Here is a 16,213-nt window from a genome sequence, read left to right as displayed (position 1 = left end):
AGCTGGGCTGGAGACACCAGGCGTACCTGGATGGAGGACATCTGTGCGTATCCTCGCCAGCTGAAGCCCTCAAACTCCAGGGGGTTGTATCCGAACCGCACAGCTCTCCCGGCCGGCGTGGTGCCTTCCTCCAGCTCAAATTTCAAGTGGTGAAGGTCAGGGAAATAATGGTCCCGTGCAGGTCTGGGGAAGAGAGGGAGCACTGTTACCTGCTGGGCTACCTGGAGTGAGAGGCAAGAGGACACCTCCGCCAGGCACGCGGCTGATGTGACAGCAGCCCAGACGGTGAGGTCCCCATCCCCTTAGTGGCAGAGGACACTGTCCCCGAGGGAGTGAACGGGAGGCAGAGCACTCCAAGGAGCATCTCCTGCTAGCAGCTTACTGGGTGCAGGTGGGGCCACGTGTGCTCTGCCGGCAGCGACAGGCTCCGCTCCGCTCCTCACAGGACGGCCCCAGGGCCCCGCCAACGTCGCACCGGCAGCCTGCGGGCAGGAAGCGCCTGTTTACATTCCCGCCGCACTAACGAGCTCCTGGTCACTAATCAAAGGCGCGCCCCAGCGGGCGGGGAGGCTGGGGCTGCTATTTTTATTCCATTGTATCCGTTTTCATATTGGCCCTGGCCCCACTTGGATCGGCTCCTCTTCCACCTCAGCGCCGAGCTATTTCCAGACAGCTGACGACTGCGGGAGGAACAAGGTCTGCAAACCCTCATGGCTGGGCGCCGCAGCCCTGCCACCAGCAGCAGCCTTGCTCCCTCTTCCCAGCCCTGCCAGGACCACGCGCCGGCTGAGAGCGGCCGGATCTCCTCCTTTACCTCTTCCCATCGGCATGATGGAGAGCAGCCAACCCCACACGTCCACGTCCATGCCCACCTGCTCCCAACAGGAGAAATGGGTACAGCTGCAAGGACATGGCCAGTGGTTAAAACACACCAGTTTCTGGCACCCAAGGGGGCACCTTTCCTGGCCTTTCATTCCTGTGTCCAGTGGTGGCAAAAGCATGACCTCAGGTCTCCAGATCAACAGCAAGACGCAGCCCCTGCTCTGGGCCGTGGTATGATCAAAAGCAAGAGGTGGGACATCTCCTGCCCCTTCTCTCCAAGGCCAATGGTAGTTGGTATAGGCAGAGCCTCTTGCTCCAGGGTCAGCTCTTGTGGGCCCCCTCATTCACCCCACACATCACGAAGAGGGCTCACCTTGGCAGCCAAAGTAATTTGCGTTCTCCATATTGAAGTAGCCGTCTTTACACGCCGAGCAGAACTGGCCGCAGACGTTTGGTTTGCAGAAACACTGCCCGTCGCCCTAAGAGAGAAGTAGGCATGGAAGCTCATTCCCTCCTGTTGCTCGTCACAGCTAAGCCGTTTCTCAGTTATTTGGGTCCTAGTCTGAGACACTGGAGAAGCATTTCGAGTTTCATGCTCTACATGGCTTCCTGCACGTGGGTGGGCCAGATAAGTTAAATTACCCAATAATGCAGGCAAACAAAAATCCAGGCATCCTGGGCCAGACCCAGAAATATTTAGGTGCCTAATTTATGACAGGTCTTAATCCTATGTTCTCATGCAAGCCCAGATTGTGGTGTAACCTTTGGGAGCTCAGCGTCAGGACAGGCCTCTCCAGCAGCTGCTGGGAAAGATGGAGCTGAAACACTCCCAACACAGCACAGAGGTGCCTGGAAGCAGAGAGGAGCAAACCCACCTGCTGGCATTCTGCGATTCCGCTGATCGTGCCCTTGGTATCACACTTGCAGCCTGGAGAGGGAGATGAAGATCAATCAGCCCCTGAGAAGAAGCCTGATGGGGGACAGTAACCACCACACCAGACAACACTGGTTGGGATATGAGGAGCTGGGAACTGGTCAAGTAGAGGGTAGCGCTGCACAATGCCTCACATTTCATTTTGGACAGTTACTGTTGAGGGGACAACTCATTGCATGAGCCCTCTGTTTCATCCCAAGCAAAAAGCTCCAGGCTCCAGCCTTTCCCCAAGCAGGGCTTACCCAGCCCACTCCAGCTTTGACATGTCACTTCAGGGTGAAGATGGAAGGAAAGGCATCACTTCCATCCAGCAATGACGGTCCCCACTGGCTTGGGTTTGGGTCTTGAACCACTATAGCATGGAGGGGAATTTCGGGGGCTGTGCAAATGCCATTTCCTTACTCAGGCAGCCGTAGGGGTTCTCTGGAGTCAGGTTCCAGTATAAGGGCTTGCATCTGTCGCAAGCTGGGCCTTCAACGTATGCCCGACACGCACAGGAGCCCTGGGGAAAGGGAGGGGGAGAAAAGAGCAGTTGAGAATTTGCAGCATGGTGACTGAATGTGGTGTCTGCTACTCTGGCGTGGGTAATGGCTGTTTTCAGGCTGTGCTTAAGGAAGGACTTGGCCCAAAGTGAGGAAAAAGGGGATCAGGCAAAAATAACCTGCAGGGGTTGGTGGGTTCAATCTGATACTCACCGGGGCCAGCGAGGGATCTACAGACACCAACCCCGCTGGGTTACAGGAGCCCACTAGAAAAGAGAGGCATAAGGAGGGATTTATAAAGAGATAGCTCACACCCTGGCTGTTCCTAAGGGAGTTACTTCTTCCCTTGCAAAGCTCTTGGGGAAAGATAAGCCCATTTACCAGCACCGCACCACTAAGTCCCAAGACACCAGAGTCCCCCCCACAGGGGAGGAAGGGGCTACCTTCGCAGTGTGGAAATCCATAGGCACCCGGCACGCAGCTATCGCAGCGCAGTCCCGTCACTTTGGGCCGGCAGCTGCACTGCCCCGTTTCCTGGTCACAGGTGCTGTGCAGAGAGCCCTCTCGGGAGCACTGGCAAGCTGCAAAAGAGGGGACAGCAAGTGCTGGAGCTGCAGGGCACAGCGACTCCAGCATTCAAGGCTTCCCACCAGCAACTTCTTTTGTCGGCCTGACCTTCACCACCATCAAAGCAGCCAGAAATATGGGTTATAAATAACATACATACTCATTCTTTGGTTTTGGTTAAAAAACCTCCATCTTTTAAGAAAAACAATAGAAGCTGCAAAGTTTATCACACCTATTCACATACATTTATGTGTATTTCTGGAGGTGGGGAGAAGTTTTCTTTAAGGAAAAGGGGAACGCGTGATCTCATTCCCACAAGGTCAGCAACCAGTGAGAGATCAGACCCTACAAAAGCCCATTTGCACCCAAACACCCAAGAGCAGCATTTGGCCATCAGGGTCTGCCCTGCGGACGTTGTATGTGGGCAGCAGGCCTGCAGCGCTGGGCCAGCAACACAGCCTTGGCACTGCTGGCAGCCAAGGGCCAGGGCAGGGCAATGGTTCCGCAGCTTCCTGCATGACCTGTCTCCTGCGAACGCACGTAGAGATCCCGCTGCCCTATCACATGAAAGGTCAGCAAACTGTCCGGGAGCTGCCCATGCCCTCCTTGCCCAGACAGCACTCAAATCCCCGCCAAAGGGGATGTTTTAGGCTGACACCCCCAGACTGGCTAACAGCAAAACATTGTTCATAAAACAACAGATTAAAAAAAAAAAAATTAGGTTCTCTTCTTTCCTTGCTGTGACTCCTCTACAGCTCTGCAATTTGGACACCACTTTATGAGACAAAAAAAAAAATGACTACTGAACTCCTGAGAGACCATTTCATCTATGCCTCCAGCCTCTTCAAAGGCATATTGCCGGCATCAGCATTTGCAAGCAGTGCTCTGCCAGCTGGCCGTGGCTCAGGCGTCTACATTTAGTATGGTGCAAGAGGGTGATGATGCTCTTTTGTTGCTTCAGGGAAATTGTATCACAGATTATTTTTTAATGAGCAGTAAATTCTTGCTGGGAGACATAAGAGTACATCTGGCTTCCAGTCGGACTGCCGACAGGGGGGAGACGGGGACACTCTGCCCAGAGCTGGGGAGGGCTGTTCAGAGTATCTGGGGCCACAGGCACCTGCCACAGGCATTACTGCTCGGCCCTGGCACCAGCAGCTCTGCTCCAGGAGCAATGCAGTGCCCAGGGAAGTGGATGCAAAGCTCTCACCACGCCAGCAGACACCTTGAATTTGAGGCTGACATGAAACCCCAAGTCCTGATCCTCATTGTTCACCCTGTTGTACAACCGTACTCCTGCTGGTTTCAGCGCAGTTGCTCCTCCTGTGAATTGGCATGAACCAAGGTGGAGTAAGCCCTGAAGACCTGGATGTGTCATGTGAGCCACAACTGAGCATTTCATGGCACCAGAGTAGAATCTGACCGTGCGGTTTGAGACTTTGCTGGGAAAATGTTTACCCCGCTCAGAGCCCTGCTCTCTCTGGCTGCAGATACTCAAGCCTGAGGACAGGCAGATGCAATTTAGCACATGTTTTATGTTCATCTGCACATACTGCTTTCAGAGAGAGAGTCCAAACCACAGCTGCTCCCCAAGTCCTACTCTGTAGGTCTGTAACAGGTCGCTGGATTAGAGGCCATATATCCAGACTGGGTTTTATTTCCAAACTGAGCAGGCAGACCCAAGCTCCTGCTGTTAGTGACAGTGAATGAACTGGGGGAGACAAACCGCACAGCTTTCGGGGAAGCATTTCTTCGCGATGTCTACCCATTACACAGCATGGCTGTCAGATGAGATAGCCAGGTGAACTGTGCACAGGAGAACTGATTCCTGCTGCAAGAGCCAACTATATTCAGATACAACCCTTGGAGACGGATTATGGAAAGAAAAACCATTACAAAGCCAGTAGCAGCAGCTGTTCCCTTCCCTCCCCTGAGATCCAACGGTGGTTACTCACGTGTACAGCTGGGGTACCCGTAGAAGCCCAGGGCACACTGGTTGCAGGTGTGTCCCGCAAAATTCGCGTGGCATCGGCACTGGCCAGCTGGGCTGCAGTTGTTGTCCACCGCACCCCGGGAATCACAGGAGCAAGCTGTAAGAGCAGGACTCTCAATGGTCTGATGAAATGTGTTATCTGTGGCCAACCACTGCCAGTCTGAATTGTCATTCAGCCTCACAGGAATTAGCCATTTCCATTAGAATTAAATTAATTTCTTAATCCCTTGGAGAGACGGGGAATATTTTCAGCTAGGAAATACCAGGAAAATGCCACTAAGAGTTTTTTACAGCCCATTCAATGTTCCTCAGCAGTTTAGTAGGTTAATGCACTAAAAAGACAAAAAAAGGCATAAGCTGAGACACCAGGTCACAGCAGGGTTGCGATAAGGAAGTGTGACCAATAAAAACTGCTTTATCTTCCAGGCTTTGGCATGATCCATGACCTCCAGAACGAGCCTGCCAAATTCATAGTGCAAACCACATGGGTTTGGATTTTGAAAAACACCAAAGTCTTGCAGAAATAGGCATGTTTTTCAGAAGGTGACAGACCAGCAGGAATTGAACGTTAACATCCTTACCGTAGCAGTGGGGGTAGGAGTGGTGCCCAGGACTGCACTGCTCGCACCGCGGCCCAGCAAACTCGGGTCTGCAGAAACACCTCCCGACGGAGTCACAGCCTCCCGGCAGCGTCCCGACCGCGCTGCAGCCACATACTGCAACACAGAGAAACCATTTGTGCTGTGCTGCGAGCACGAGGCAAAGCTCATGGCAATATCGGTCTTTTTCTGAGGATCTCAGATGGGCATTTAGGTGCTGCCCTAAGCATTCAAACCGTTGATCTCTGCCCATTGTATATATTCTCCAAAACACCCACAAAACCACTTCCCAGTCCTCCTTCAAAGCCCTGCCAGAAGACCCTGGCTTTGCATGTGCCCACCAGCCAGGTGGATGGGAGGACAGATACGCACGCTGGCACAGAGGGTAGTTGAAGTAGCCGGGAGCGCACTGGTTACACGAGTGTCCTTCAAATCCTGTTCGACACAGACATTGCCCTGTCTCTCTGTCACAGGTGCCATCGTACTGACCGGGGCCAGAGCACTGACAGGCTGGAAAGCAACAAGGACACTAGTAAATAAACAGCTTCCTAGTCTTTCCCCTTCCTAGGAAAGGAATCGGAGCGCCTGTTCCTCTGGGGTAGAAATGCATTCGCTGGAGAAACCATGGGGGACATAGCTGACAGCAAGCATGCCTAGCCTGTAGCTCACATCCATAGGGAATTTCTCAAGAGCCCCCCGTAGGCTGGGAGGATGCCTGAGAGTCAGGGCTGGGTGGAAAATACCAGCAAAAGTCATGGGAATTTGTCACTTGGAAGTGGGGCTGGAGAATTCCTCCCCCTCAGCAGGAGCGGAGGATGGGGAGAGGGCACGCTCCTCCCCAGGAGGGAGGCGAGCAAGGCGAGTTTGTGGCCGCTAACCCCAAGACACTCACGCTGGCAGCTGGGTCCGTAGTGGCCTGGGGCGCACTGGTCGCAGTGTGTTCCCTGGAAGTTGTGTTTGCACACGCACATCCCCACCCGAGGGTCTTTGCGACAGGCATTGCCTTCGGTCCCACCGGCGTAGCAATCGCAGTCTGGAGTGGGGACACACAACAAGCAATGCCACACGTGGCTGTTGGCCCATCTCTGCTGCTGGGCAGAGGTCCCATAAGGACAGGGAAGGAGTTGCCATGAGAGGCAACAGCTCAAGCATTTGCTTATAATAACCTTCCCACCAGATGCAAATGTTTTAACCAGACCCTGCTCAGGTGACCAGCACGCCTGGCTCGTGGGGTCGCAGGGTGGCTGGGAGACCTCAGCATCATGTCGATGTGCAAGGTGCTGGATGTGCAGCAGCGCAATGCACAGGGCAGATGAACGCTGCTTGCACAAGCCCAGACAGGGCTGATTTCATGCAGCACTGCCCAAGAGCTGTGCAGCAATAAGCAAAGCCTTCAGCTAACCAGGGTGGGGTGTGGGCTTTCTCTCTGGTCACTCCATGCTCAGCTGCCTCTGAGACCTTCCTGCTGCCCGGGCAGGCGGGTGATCCGGGCCAGCAGCGCCGAGGCCCTCGGCCAGCCCTGCCTTCACCAACGGCAGTGGCGTGGGTTGCTGGGCTGGGAGAGGGAAGGGCAAAAAGCATCCAAGAACCAGGGGGAGGGGGAGGAGGGGAAATGAGGAGGGAAGTGAGAAATTCTAGCTCAGGAAACAAAAACCTGTCTGGAAGATAGAGAGTTTAAAATATCAGAAGGAAGGAAAAGGTTATCTGGAGTGCACTGGGGAGCATGAGACAGGGGAGGACTTGGTGGGAAAAGAGATGAAAAAAAACACAAGGAAGGAGATGAACCAAGAGGGGTGAGCATGAGAGAGGAGGGAGGTGGAGGGGAGCAGGATAAGGGCATGGGTGAGCTTTCAAAACAACAAAGTGATACGGAGCGAGCAGCCACCTGTGCCACTTCCCAGGCGCCGCAGCAGCGCTACCCACAGCTTCATGCCGAGGGGCCATCGGCACGGACCCGCTGTGCTGCCCACCACATGGAAAAGGCAGGGCATGCAGGTGTGGCAGGGGGACAGGTTTGTATCTAAACCCAGAGGCTGAGATCTGGGAGAAGTCAGCTCAGGTTCCAGCTCAGCCACAGCCCCTCTGTGATCTCAGGGAGGTTCCTTACAGGGAGGCCAGGAGGAATGTCCCACATGGCCTGGACCTCAGAAAAAAGCACACAATCACATAGCCACTCTGGACTAGAGCTTCCCTGTCTATGAAAAAGGGATCATAAAACTTCCTTTCCCCCACCCCTCAAGCTGCCTTCTCTCTCAGGACCACTCTGTGTCACGGCTGTCTCTTACAACGTAAATGCCCAGTAAGCTGAAGACCTGATCTTGCACTGGGTGGTGAGATATAACAGTAATAAAGCACGGTGATTGCCAAAACAGCAAGGAAAATTGCACTGCTTACTTATTATCTGTCCCGCAGGGAGCACTTGTTCTCCAGTATCATTGTGAGTGAAAGCTGGAACGGCTATGAGGAGAAAGAAAGAGACATTGCACAGGTCATCATGCACGCTCAAAGAAATCCTGTCAGGATATCAATGTGTTGACAGTCCCAAAGCTGAACAGGCTGAAGGAAAACCTGGACCATGGAACAAAGTGCAGACATCCCACTAAACAAACATCCATTATGACCATTTTTTAACCTGGGCTCTGGAAAGATGTCTTTCACAGAAAGTGAGATATGAGACTCCAGCCAAATGGGAAGCTCCTGTTGACTCCAGAGAGCTGGGTTCAGCCCAGCTCAGCTCTGGTCCAGCTTCCACCAAAGCCATACACAGGCTTGTTCCCACCTGCAGGAACTCTCCCTGGGACAGGAGTACCATGTGGCACGGGGAAAAGGCACCTGAGGAGCAGCACCAGCCGGAGCTGTTGGCCCTTCCTGCACCCGCTGAGTCTGTGGTGTCCCAGACCTGGCCACCCTGTGGCCCCGCACCCCCCACTTACGGTAGCAGTGGGGGAAGTTGAGGTATCCCTCGGCACAGGCATCACAGTGCTCCCCGGTGTAATTGGGCTTGCAGTAACAGCGGCCGGTCAGGTCCTCACAGGTGCCATCGGTGAAGTCAGACTCACAGCTACAGCCTGTAGAGAGGGACAAGCCAGCAGTGGTTGTCACTGACCGAGACCCTTGGCCAGCCATGAGCACCACAGAAGCATCACTGTGATACAGAGCCTCCATAAGAGACCTTGCCATCTGCTGTAAATTCTCTCCAAAACCAAAAAGTGTAATTTTGTCTCTTCAAAAGGGATCTGGCTTAGAGGAACTGCTCCCACTGTGCTTGTCCCACTGCAGGGTCCCAAGTAAAGCAGTACAGCCCCAACTTGCTTCTCCAGGAAACCTCAGTTTCCCTGGAGAGGTGGTGGCGGCACACTGCCGCGAGGATGCAGTGCAGAACAGCCAATGTGTCAGAGCTACGCCAGAAAAATCTCTCAGCCCAATCCTTCAGACCACCCTCCCCAGCATCATCAAGCCCAAGCAGGCATCTACAGCCTGCAGAGGAAATCACACTCACGATAGCAAATGTATGGAGAGTCGATTGGGTGGTCAGGGGACCGGTAGTATCCTGGGATGCACCTCTCACAGTTAATGCCAGTGGTGTGATGCTGAAAGACATTGGGTTAGCTGGGCATCAGTTCCTCTACCAGCAGGCTTCATGTTCATCTGCCAGATTTATTAACTGCTTCAGGGTCCAGAGGGAGAAACTCAGAAGTGTCAGCACACAGAAGACTTAAATCTGCTCAAAATTCCACATACATCGATTTGAAAACCAAGCATTTCCTGCAAACCGTGTGTCCTCCCATAAGCCCAGTCTGAGTTTCAGGTTCATATCTGACCTCAAGCCCATTTCACTTGCTTCAGATGATAAAACGTCCTGACTGCTTTGTGCTAGGAGGACAGGAGCAATCTGGTTCCTCCCAGCAAGAAAGCACAGCTAAAAGTTTCATGCTACTGCATGAATTAATCAGCTCAGTTACCTTGGGAGTGGAAGAGCTACTTTCCCACTTTCATTGGGAACTTCAGAGACTGAGGAGATTGGCATTTTGGCGATCAGAGATGGCAGCACCTCAGCACGGCAAACTAGGCAGGCTCTTCCCAACGTGCCCAGCACCAACCTTTCCCTCCCAATGCACAGTGCCTCAGCAGACCTAACCCTAAAGCATCAGAAAGGTAATGGCACTACCAGGGGACAGCTAGGAACCCAAGTGCTGTTTTCATTACTGCTGGACACTCCTTTGATCTATGGCAAAGAGGCTAAATTTTCAGGGAGAGATCTAATGAAGATAACAGAGGGTGTGTGATGAAGTTAGTGGAGCTGCCAGCAAAGTGTAACTCCAGGCTGACAGCAGAAATGAACAGGAGAATCTGCAACAGCCTTTTCCATGGGAGCTCTTCAGGCCTACCTGACAGTCAATGCAAACACCTCCCCCTTCAAACTTGTCTTCGCGACTTTTGCTGGCTTTGTGGCGATCCACCTCTGGGTCATAGTAGCAGTCGTAGGCATGGCCGTTGCAATTGCAAGCTGAAAATACAAACAGACATTAGCTAAGCCACTAGTCCACAGAGGTCCTTCAGTCACCAGCTGGATCGCAAGGTATGAACTCTTCCTTGTGGGTTTGACATTAGATGGGTTACTTTTCAATGTGGAAAGATGCTCGAATGCATCTGGGGGACTACAAGATCACCCAAGCTCCCGTAAGTCTTTCAGTTCAAAAGCGCAGAAGCAGCGACTCTCTCACAAAGTCTGGTTTGCAACCAGAAAAACACAGCAGGCACAAAATCAGAAGTAAAATATGTGCAGGCGTGTAGAGACGAGAAAGAGAAATTACCCAACTTTGGGGCCTCAAATAGTCTGGTTTAGAGGGCAACATTCTTGCCTGTTTTATCCCATCCGGGATGGAGGTGAGCTATAAAGTTCAGTACACGGTGAGGGTGCTTTTTATAAACCCACAGGATTAAGATCCAACTGTCCTCTGCCACCCTGCGTTTACAAGAGATCGTGTGATGCAGCTATGCTCCATGCTCTGCATTTCCAGTGCAGCATAAATTCCACTGTCGGCATTTACCAAAGGTTTCTCTGGACAAATAAAGATGTCCTGTATGTAAACACATCCAAATGTAATTCATCTCAAAGACAGAATTGAGCAACGAGACTTGCCTGCACGAACCCTTGGATATGGAGGAGGAACTGGAACGTAAGCAGAATCAAAGTCCCGTACAGACCTAGTGGGCCTCCCTGTGCGAGCCTTGACTGAGCACAATTACCCACTGCGCAAACTGTCCTGTCTGCAGTGCCAGTGATCTCCGCTCAGCGCCACACACCACCAAACCAACCATCTCGGTGAACGGCTTCTCTGCACTGCAGTGTCAAGGGGCTGGGGAAACGTGGTCAATCTGTGCTCTGCAAAGCAGCTGGAAAAGGAAAGAGAAACCCAACTCCAACTTACGCTGGCATTCGTTTGCGCTGTCGGCAGTGGCAGGCTTCCATGGGAACTGGTTGAAGCCAGGGCAGCAGCGATCGCAGGACCCACCACAGGTGTTGTGCTGGCAGTCGCACTGTAGCCTGCAAGGGAGAGGAATGGGGTACAGCCAAGCCTGGCACGCCAACGGACACATGTGGGATGGGGAGCTGCTGCATAACCCCACCATGCATAACTATCGCTATCAGATACACAAACAAGTGATATTCATTAATCAAAATATTCTGGAAAAGAGGCTGCAAAGGCTTCTTTTTTTTTTTTTTTTCACTTTTGAATTGCTGATTATTTTTTTCGGAGCCAAACACCAAACTTTGCTCTTCTAGTGCCATTCCCTCCCTTCCTTCTCCTCCACCATCACTCCTCTTTTCTTTACAGGGAAACAAGGATTAATTAAAAAAAAAAGTCAGCATGCCACTGCCTAGTCAGCTCTACAGACAATAAAATGTGAAATGGTTAGAGATGGCAGTAGTTGAAACCTGAGCTGAAGCAAATTACTTGAAAGGGAGTAGCATGGTACAGGGACATGAAGATGTCCCCACCACCGTGCAGGGGCAGTGTGAAAGGAATAAATGATAGCCCAGAGCTGGAGAGGGATGGGGCCACACGGGTCCCAACTGCTCCTCCAGGTATACCTGTGCTTACAGAGAGGAAGACCATGAAATTTGAATTAAGTCTTTTAGCAGATGCTGGCCCCACGCTCCCTGTGAAATGCGCCTCCTGATTTTCTCAGCTGGCACAGGCAGGGCTGTGCTGGGTAAACAGACGGCTCCGGAGGCGCCAGGCAAGAAATCTCGACGGTCGACCGATGGATCTCGTCCCTGCTCGACCGCAACGGTGATTCATTAACATCAGTGACATCATCTCCAAAACTTCCACTTAGCAGAAGGCGATTCCCATCCAACACAAACGCTTTCTGTTGTATTAGACTTATGGATAATACAGCATGTTCCAGCTTTTATCTGTGCAATTACTCATTTCCCCTCAGGGCTGATCTGCCACTCCCATCTCTCCCTCCTCCAATGCTTTTCCATTCAAAAGCAGTGTTTAAAAATGAATGTATTTTTTTAAAACATTAGAAACAAATGGAGCAGTCATTCTGGATGCAATCAGGGGTACAGACATACTCTTCCATGGCTGCAGTAGCTGAACATCCTGGTTTCCACCTACATGTATTTTTAAGGTGTGGGACCTGCAAGTGTATGTATGGCGAATAGTCAGCCAGAGGCAGCAGCATGGGACAAGTGAACTCATCTTAATGAGATATGGGATGATCTGAAAGTTCGGGAGAATGCGGGCAGGATCCCCACTCAGCACGTCTGCTTCAGCCAGAGGGGTTGAGAGGCAGGAGGTGCCGGCCCTGCTCCAGCTCCGCTGGCAGTCCTCCTCTCGCAGACGCCACGAAACGCTCGGCCACAGTCAGCTCTTTGAGCACTCATGATGTCCCGTCCCTACCCACATTTGCAGGCTGGGCTGTGGCCTGCAGAGTCCAGGCATGAAACCGAGCCCAAGAGGTTGGCTGGAGGCTAAGTGGCAGAAATGAGCCCTGAAACATTCACCAGGAACTTTGTTCTCCCTGTGTTTTGCAAACCCAAGAGGGAGACGGAATGAGAGGCAAACCTTGGCCATGCCTCTGTAATGAAACCACCCACACACCTCTCACCTGGCTGACTACCACTCAGCATTTGCAAGGAAACAAAATTTTATGGGTTTTTTTCCATGACAGCAGCTGGAGATCAAGATTAACATCCATATAACGTATGTATGGAGAAAGATGGTCACTGAGTCAGAGAACTTATAAACCTCCCGAGCAGTGCTAATCTCCCTGGCTGGAGGACGTGGCTCCAGCCACACACCCCAGCTCTTTAATGTTCAAGATGTTTGAGAAGCACTGGTTCAGTTCCAAGAATGCAAAAAGATGGCATTCAATGAGCAAAGATGCACACTTCAGATGGAGAAGGAGCTATTTATTTAGTCTCTGCTGTCCAGAGTTAACAACGACCTCTCAGAGAGCTCATCTGTCACGGCAGCTTTACCGCACCTTGTGCTGAGTCCATGCTGCTAATGAATTATGGACAAATGTGCATAAGCTATAATATTTACATGTTTCATTGATTGAATATATACAAGGAAGAAGAGGGAGCGGCTGTGTTCACATAGCACATATTTGCTGGTCATCCTGCCATAAAAAATAAAGCCACAGTCTTCCCACTGGAACTGACGCTCAATAACAGAGTATAAACAGTTTCCAGCAAGCAGCTGTGTCAGAGCTGAGAGCAGCACACAAGTGCTACAGCATCTGGATTTTGCCGGGACATCTGAGTAGCAGAATCAAGAAAAAAAGCCCCTTCCTCTAACTGCATCTGACTACTGAGGGAAAATCACCTGCAAAAGGGACTCACAGACGGCACAAATCTACCAGCACACATGGTGCTTTCCCTTCCAAACTGGGAAAGAGCAAGCTAGCATTCAGAATCCAGCAGTGGGAAAGCATCCTTGATCTCCTCCTGCAGATCTGCCGCTGATCAGCCAGGCTGCTCTTGTCTTGCTGGTTATCTTCAGCATCAGGCACAGAAGCAGCAGCTGGACTCTCTGGTTGTCTCCTCTCTTGCTTGTGGTATCCATGATGGGGCAGTGAACTCACGAACAGTTGCTCTTATCAGACAGATGCAGAGCACTTGCAGGGTCCTCCTGAGCTCACATCAACAGCAGCCGCACGTTAACACACGATTCCTGTCCGTGCTCTCCGTCTGCAACGTGCCAGGTCCCTGCTGATGCTTATCTAACTGCTCATGGGGGTTTGCCAGGAGAAAGGTTTGTGCCTGATCCTGCTGGTGTTCACCTTTAACCAAAGGAACTTTCCTTCCCTCTGCTTAATTTAGCCCATTCGATCTTGAGGCAAAGACAGACAGTTGTGAAAAGTGCAAAGGACCCTTGAGGAGGCTGCACCTGCCCACACACTGTCATCCCTTACACACACACACTCACACGGGGACCAGACGTGCTGCCAACGTAACACAGCTGGATGTGCAGCCTCTGTAACTTGGCACTTCAGAGAAACTTTCCAAAGCTGGATAAACATTATCATTTATGGCCAGGAAGTCAGCTCACAAACATGCTCCATCATGTCCTAAAGGGTTTGCCAAGATTTCTAGCTCACCTCACCTCTATCAAAGTGCTCATCCTGCCTTTCTGGGCAACAGGCACAAGGAAAACAGGCATGTGCACAAGAGAGAAGTTAAAATGAGACGCAGAGACCTCCCAGACAGGCTCAGACATAACTGGGATTTTTAATAGGGCCAGGCCAATTCACATTCCTTGTCTCCCTCTATTTGCATTTCCTTGCCCTGTTGCTGTCACACATCAACATCTGAAGGGGCAGGACACGTGCAGAGGGACACATCACACCTACTCAGATGGGTCGCACAGATTTCTGCAGGAATGATATGTTTCTGACAGCTGGGGCCCATGACACGAAGGGACAGTGTGTCTGAGCCCCAGCTGCCCCTGCAGTGCCTCTTGTCATGCAGCATTATGGCAGGTATCACCGTGCTGGCTCCACGTACATCAGGGCAGGAGGGATGGGATGACCGCCTAGCAGCGCCCACTTCAGCAGGAAGGCTGGACACAGCTGCTGCTGGAGCCTTGGAGAATGGCAGCGTGTCACCAATTGCTCATTTTCTCAACTGAAAGAAGTATCACATTTCTGCTGACTTTTCCCTGCTCCTGGGCTTGCTAACAGGGTACAGCAATGCCATGAGAAGTTCTATTTCCCCAGCATCTTTGTCCTGATGTATCCCAAAGGGCTTTACAGATGTTATGTGCTGACTGTACAAAGCACCCAAGTAGGAAATGTTTTCTCCTCCTGGCAAGCATGATCTGCTCTGGGTGAAATGCAACAGCTGCTTACGAACATGTGCTGCAACATTACAGCACAGTTTGGGGCCACGAGCAAAGGTGCCAAATGCTTCCAAACGAGAGTGGAGGAGGGGAATTCTGGGAGGCAGTCATCAGCAGAAGTGGCATTGAACGAGGATCCCAACAAATCTCTCCTTCCTCAATTTTCCCTCCCTTCCTGGAGAGCCCTGACCCATTGATATATCCAAGAAATGTCATGGCGTTTCTATGGTAAAGAATCACTTTGCACCAGGAAGCCCTTTTGCCCTGGTACACAGGTGTACTGTGCATCCAGCAACACCAAAATCTAAAACAAAACCAAGGAACTGTACATTCAAATAACTTCCCTTTGTCACAGAGTTTGGCAAACTAAGGCAGATTTGCTTACCAATACATCTTTGTTTTAATACTTAGCAGCTTTAACCTTGGCTGGGACTCACTGGAATTTTATTTTAGAAGATCCAAAAGCTCTACATGATCCTGATGAGAAAGAAATATAAGCTTCCCTTGTCCAGCTGAATCTACCCATCCCTTTCATAAAGGCAACATTCAGGCTGCAAACAGATGGCAAAGAAGCAACACTTTCATGGTTTGAAGCAGTTCTTTGGCATTTCAAGCTGCCAAGGCAGATGAGAAGAGTCCCGTGAGCCAAAATGTAACTGCTTTGCATGCCCTTGCTCCTTTGCAAACAGTATTTGTTTAGCTACATACATAACTGATTGTCGTGGTTTAGCCCCAGCTATGATTCTTATGAGTAGATCTATGGTTCTTATGAGTAGAACTGGACAGCAGTCTCTGTGGTTTCTTGGGAGACCATCTATTTATGAGAGCACTGCCCCAATTTTTAAGAAGCCACATGGGAAGCAAGGGACCTCTCTGAATAAGTTCAGAAACCAAGCCTGGGCTTTGATGAGAAACCTCCATGTTCAACAACGGTATTGGCTTTGCACACCCACCCCCCGTTCCGGCACTCTGTTCCCATAGGGATGGCAAAGTCGCGGGCAGTGAAACCACACAAGGGAGCTGACCTGGCTGAAAAATAGCCTGACAAAACGTTTAGTTTTTGCTACTTTGGCTAAGCTAGTTTCAAGTTCATTCTCAGGGCAGAACCATGAACAACAGTGCTGGCACAATTATGAGGTCAGACAGGGCATAACTCACGCTGGTATCTTTCATTCTTAGCACAACAATTCAAACACTTTTACATAGAACTGGGACTTTGAAAAACGTACCTGTAAGGGTCATTAGGGTCTTTGGCATCACAGACATCTGCGTGGCCATGGCAGACGCAGCGCCCTCCAATGCTGATATCTTTGATGCTGTAGTAGTACTGGAGAGCACAAGAAAAGTTGGCCATTAATATCTTTACGAATAAGCTTCACAACTGCCCTACTCAGGATTCAGCAGGACTTTATGCAGTAAAGTGATGTGTTGGGCTACTTGCCTTACAGTGACAA

General features: G+C 51.2%; 1 protein-coding gene across 1 annotated transcript in view; it reads right to left on the bottom strand.

Annotated features, from left to right (window-relative positions):
- Nucleotides 1–16,213, bottom strand: part of LAMA5 (laminin subunit alpha 5) — a 92,711-nt gene that overhangs the window by 31,399 nt on the left and 45,099 nt on the right. The window contains exons 6-22 of the mRNA XM_054845404.1: nucleotides 15,989–16,086; nucleotides 10,830–10,945; nucleotides 9,786–9,904; nucleotides 8,897–8,987; nucleotides 8,331–8,465; nucleotides 7,792–7,854; nucleotides 6,290–6,430; nucleotides 5,770–5,907; nucleotides 5,380–5,514; nucleotides 4,761–4,895; nucleotides 2,682–2,819; nucleotides 2,452–2,504; nucleotides 2,159–2,258; nucleotides 1,698–1,750; nucleotides 1,196–1,301; nucleotides 383–482; nucleotides 27–183 (exon numbers count right to left, since the gene is read on the bottom strand). Coding sequence (XP_054701379.1) covers nucleotides 27–183; nucleotides 383–482; nucleotides 1,196–1,301; nucleotides 1,698–1,750; nucleotides 2,159–2,258; nucleotides 2,452–2,504; nucleotides 2,682–2,819; nucleotides 4,761–4,895; nucleotides 5,380–5,514; nucleotides 5,770–5,907; nucleotides 6,290–6,430; nucleotides 7,792–7,854; nucleotides 8,331–8,465; nucleotides 8,897–8,987; nucleotides 9,786–9,904; nucleotides 10,830–10,945; nucleotides 15,989–16,086 — 1,878 coding nt within the window. The remainder of the gene's footprint in view (nucleotides 1–26; nucleotides 184–382; nucleotides 483–1,195; nucleotides 1,302–1,697; nucleotides 1,751–2,158; nucleotides 2,259–2,451; nucleotides 2,505–2,681; nucleotides 2,820–4,760; nucleotides 4,896–5,379; nucleotides 5,515–5,769; nucleotides 5,908–6,289; nucleotides 6,431–7,791; nucleotides 7,855–8,330; nucleotides 8,466–8,896; nucleotides 8,988–9,785; nucleotides 9,905–10,829; nucleotides 10,946–15,988; nucleotides 16,087–16,213) is intronic.

This window comes from Grus americana, chromosome 17 (assembly GCF_028858705.1).
Source record: "Grus americana isolate bGruAme1 chromosome 17, bGruAme1.mat, whole genome shotgun sequence".
NCBI classification, from domain to species: Eukaryota; Metazoa; Chordata; class Aves; order Gruiformes; family Gruidae; genus Grus; species Grus americana.
Note: the sequence above shows the minus strand (reverse complement) of the source record. Positions and strands in the feature narration are given on the sequence as shown.